At 43.4% G+C, this 4,926-nt stretch overlaps 1 protein-coding gene across 2 annotated transcripts in view; it reads right to left on the bottom strand.

Moving 5' to 3' along the window:
* The window catches only part of PPP1R3F (protein phosphatase 1 regulatory subunit 3F), an 18,334-nt gene that overhangs the window by 2,992 nt on the left and 10,416 nt on the right, over positions 1-4,926 (bottom strand). The window contains exons 2-3 of one of the 2 annotated variants that reach the window (XM_023201612.2): positions 3,634-3,689; positions 3,025-3,107 (exon numbers count right to left, since the gene is read on the bottom strand). In XM_023201612.2, the coding sequence (XP_023057380.1) occupies positions 3,025-3,107; positions 3,634-3,689 (139 nt within the window). The remainder of the gene's footprint in view (positions 1-3,024; positions 3,108-3,633; positions 3,690-4,926) is intronic. The other variant, XM_023201613.2, reaches the window with a different exon arrangement.

Genomic DNA, 4,926 nt, shown 5'->3' with positions numbered 1-4,926 from the left:
TGTTTGTAACACAAAGAATAAATGCTTGAGGAGATGTATACCTCCTTCTCCATGATGTGATTATTATGCATTGCATACCTGTATCGAAACACCTCCATAAATATATACACTATGTCCCCTCAAAAATTAAAAATTTATACATTTAAAAAAATTAAAATGCAAAAAAAATTCCCAAAACACAGTCGGGATGTCCATATGAACCCATGATGTATCATCTTCTCTTTTAAAAAAATTATTTCCTAGCTCCATCTTTTCAAAGGGCCTAGAAACAATGACCAATCTAGTAGCAACAAGAATGCTGAGCCCCCAAATCTTGGCCTTTGAATGCCACTCTCCACTGAAAGGAACCAGTGCTCCTTAAAGAAATAGCTGCTTCTGGCCAGGTGCGGTGGCTCACGCCTATAATCCCAGCACTTTGGGAGGCCAAGGCGGGTGGATCACCAGGAAGGTAAGGAGTTCGAGACCAGCCTGACCAACATGGTGAAACCCCGTCTCTACTAAAAATACAAAACTCAGCCGGGTGTGGTGGCATGTGCCTGTAATCCCAGCTACTCAAGAGGCTGAGACAGGAGAATCGCTTGAACCCAGAAGGCAGAGGTTGCAGTAAGCCGAGATTGTGCCACTGCACTCTAGCCTGGGAAACAGAGAAAAACTCTGACTCAAAAAAAAAAAAAGAAAGAAAAAGAAAGAGAAAGAAAAGAAAGAAAAAGAAAGTAAAAGAAAGAAAGAAAGAGAGAGAGAGAGAAAGGAAAGGAAAGAAAGGCAAGAAAATAAAGAAACAGAAAAAGAAAAGGAAGAAAAGAAAAGCAAGAAAGAAATGGCCGTTTCCAGGCTTGGGGCAGGGAGAGTACAGGATGAGCCTAGCACATATTGTCATGGAAGATGTGAGAAAGGCTCACAGAATGATGAGGACGTGTCAAAAGGACAGAGGAGCCCATCTCAATAAGCTCCTACTAGCCAGGGGTAGTTCAATTTAAGCATCAAAAAACCACACAAATAAGTGCAATGGATTAAAACTCATCAAATATGTTTAGAATTCATGAGTTCATAATGACACAAAACCAAAAATCCTTTTATTGGTCACCTTTGGAGCAGTACTTCTCTGAAAACTGGTAAATAAAATGGAAAAAATTAAATATTTACACTGCTTTTTCTGCACAAACTATATCTCAAAGTAGCCAAATAGCTGGTGTGGGACAGTTTTTCTTTAAAGAAGAATTCTAGCTAATAAAGGAAGTGGGAATAGTAGAATTAAATAGAGTTAATTCTAGTTAATTTAATAATAAAAGATTAAATACATTCATTTAATACAATTTGATAAATTAAATTTAATAAGATTACATTAATAGAATTAATAAATTAATTAAAATGGAGTAAGAAATGTATTTCCACCTGGATGTAATCAGCCAGACCCAGACTGGAAAATTCTACAGGACAAGCAAAGTTTCTTCAACCAACAAATTGCAAAGAAACAAAGTGGGGGAGATTTTTAAAATCTAAAGAGACACATCAATCAAATGCAACATGTCAACCTTGTTTGGATCCTAAAACACTTATGAGAGAAGGAAACTTGAACACTGACCAAATACTTGATGATACTAAGGAATTACCGTCTATTTTCTGAGGTGTGATGATAGTATTATGGGGTTAAGAATTCTTAATTTTCTGGCCAGGCGTGATGGCTCACACCTGTAATCCCAGCACTTTGGGAGGTCAAGGCAATGGATCCTGTCTCTACTAAAAATACAAAAATTAACTGGATGTGCTCGCTTGAACCCAGAAGGCAGAGGTTGCAGTAAGCCGAGATCACGCCACTGCACTCCAGCCCAGGTGACAGAGTGAGACTCTGTCTCAAAAAAAAAAAAAAAAGAAAGACAGAAAGAAAAAGAGTTCTTAATTTTCTGAGATATAAAAAGAAGTATTTATGGATAGGATGATGTCTGGATGTTTTCCAAAATAATTCCAGAGGGAATGGGAGGGAGGAGACGGGGTATAGATAAAATAAGAATGGACATGTGTTGATATTTACTGAAGCTGTTCGTTATACTATTTTACTTTTATATATGTTTGAAACTTTTTGTAATTAAAAAGTTTACACACACACACACACACACACACCCCTCCAAAATGTCTCTACCTCCCCTACCTACCATCATACTCGCCTGGACCACTGCAGTGGCCTCCCCTTCACAGGTCGCCAGTTTCCACCCTCGCTCTGACAGTCTATTTTCCAAGCAGCAGCCAGAGGGAGGCTGTTAAATCCTAAATCAGATCACGTCCCTCCTCCATCCACAATGCTCTTGCAGCTCCCCCTCACTCGGAGTAAAAGCCAAAGTCCTCACCATGGCCTGTGAGGTGCCACCCAATCTGTCCTCAGCCACCTCTCTGCCCTCACCCCGCACCACTCTCCCCGTCCCTCGTTCTGCCCCCGCTGCACTGGCTTCTACACTGTCCCTCACACACCTTAGTCATGGCCTCACCTCAGGAACTTCACACTCGCCTGGGATATTCTTCCCTTAGTTATCCACGTGGCTCACTCTCTCACCTTCCTCAGATCTTCGCTCAGATCTCACTAATCACTAAAGCCTTCCCAGGGCACCCAATCTCAAGTTGCAACCCCCCGACCCAACAACACACACACACACACAGTCTCTCACCCACTCCCTATTCCTTTATATTTTTCCTTATCACTCATCATTACCTAAAGTACCATACATTCTATTATTTTATCATGTCTCACTCTACTAACACATAAGCCCCTCAAAGAGCATTTTTCATGTCTGTAACAGTGCTTGGCACAGAGCAAGCACTCCATAAATTTTTGCTAAATTAACTAATGACATTTCTACAAGCCCAGGTGAGTAACTGCATTCTCCCCCTCCCCCATCGGGTTCTGAGTTTTGTGCCCTCCCTCTAACCCAGAGAGGACCCAGAACTAGTGGGCCCCACCACCCAGCCCAGCAATAGTCACACTGTGAGCCTCCTATTGGGCTGTCTACTCCAAGGCTGCAAGGACTCACTTACCTGAAGTGTCATCTGGGGCCACGGACGGAGAGGGGTGGGGGCCACCAGTGGACCCACTGACTCCTGGACATCAGGATGCTCTGCTAGAGGGAAGAGAAAGGCAGCATTGGGCAAGACAGGCATACAAGTAGGTATGGTTTTGTTAAGAAAATGTGCCATCCTAGCCAACTGGCAGTTTTGCCTCTGAAGCTTTCTGTGACAATCTAAAGCAGAGGGTGCCCCTTCTTTTTTTTGAGATAGGGTCTCGCTGTGTCACCAAGGCTGGGATGCAGTGGCACAATCATGACTCACTGCAGCGTCGACCTCCTGGGCTCAAATGATCCTCCCACCTCAGCCTCTCCAGTAGCAGGGACTACCGGTGCATGCCAGCATGCCCGTCTTTTTTTTTTTTTTCCTTTTTTTTTTAAGAGATGAGGTCTCACTATGTTGCCCAGGCTCCTCTCAAACTCCTGGCCTCAAGCAATCCTCCTGCCTCAGCCTCCCAAAGTGCTGGGATTACAGGCATGAGCCACTGAGCCCAGCCTTTTTCATTTTCATAGAAAGAAAAACAGTAGGAAGACAGACATGGTAAACACAAGCTAAAACTTCCGAAGCTGGCCAATTGCTTACCCATGGCAGGGGTGTCATCATCCATGTTCTTCGTCTTCAGTTCCTCCTCAGCAGGCCTGTGGGGCAAAAGAGAGTACATGGATCTAATACCCTGAGAGGTCACTTCTGCCACCCACTGGCACCTTCTGAGCCTCTGTGCTAGCCCACCTTCACCTGACAGCTGCTGTTTTCTCTTCTGCTGCCTTTGGTTATCCCCTCATCCTAAAAGTCCTACAGCCTCCTTATAAAAAATTCACAAAATACAGAAAAGTCTAAAGAAGCAAGAAAAACAATCACACATCAGCCAGAGACAACTACTGTTACCATTCTGGAAAATTTCCTTCCAGATATTCTATGAAATCATTTAGATTCTACAGACATAATTTCACAGCTAGCTTTGTCCATTTAACAGTAAGAAACATCACTACATACTTTTGCAAACATTTCAAATGACTGCTTAATACTCATATCATACCATCCCCTTCCTACTGAGCAGCTAGGTTCTTTCATTTAGAGGTCGCAAAGCAAACTAGCAAACAGCATTGGGCATAGTTTTATCGACACTTGTATCATTTCTTTAGGATATATTCCTGGCTGTGGAAAGAGAAAAGATAGAAGAACCCATCTTTTTGGCTGGGCGTGGTGGCTTACACCTGTAATTCCAGCACTTTGGGAGGCCAAGGCAGGCAGATCACTTGAGGTTAGGAGTTCAAGGAGTTCAAGACCAGCCTGGCCAACATGATGAAACCCTGTCTCTACCAAAAATACAAAAAATTAGCCAGGCATGGAGGTGCACACCCATGGTCCCAACTACTTGGGAGGCCAAGGCAGGAGAATCGTTTGAACCCGGGAGGCAGAGGTTGCAGCGAGCCAAGATAGCGCCATTGCACTCCAGCCTGGGGGACAAGAGTGAAACTCAGTCTCAAAAATCAAACAAACAAAAAAGGCCAGGCTCAGTGGCTCACATCTGTAATCCCAGCACTTTGAGAGGCCGAGGCAGGTGGACCACCTGAGGTCAGGAGTTCAAGACCAGCCTGACCAACATGGTGAAACTCCGTCTCTACTAAAAATATAAAAATTAGCTGGGCGTGGTGGTGGGCACCTGTAATCCCAACTACTTGGGAGGCTGAGGCAGGAGAATCGCTTGAACCCGAGAGGCGGAGAGTGCAGTGAACTGAGATCGCACCACTGCACTCCAGCCTGGACAACAGAGTGAGAGATCATCTCACAAAAATAAATAAATAAATAAATAAATAAATAAATAAATAAATAAATAAATAAATACCTTTTCTAAGGGCAGGTGGACAAGACTGT

This window comes from Piliocolobus tephrosceles, chromosome 12 (genome assembly GCF_002776525.5).
Source record: "Piliocolobus tephrosceles isolate RC106 chromosome 12, ASM277652v3, whole genome shotgun sequence".
Classification (NCBI taxonomy): Eukaryota; Metazoa; Chordata; class Mammalia; order Primates; family Cercopithecidae; genus Piliocolobus; species Piliocolobus tephrosceles.
The sequence above is the reverse complement of the archived record's forward strand: the minus strand, read 5'-3'. Positions and strand labels throughout refer to the sequence as shown.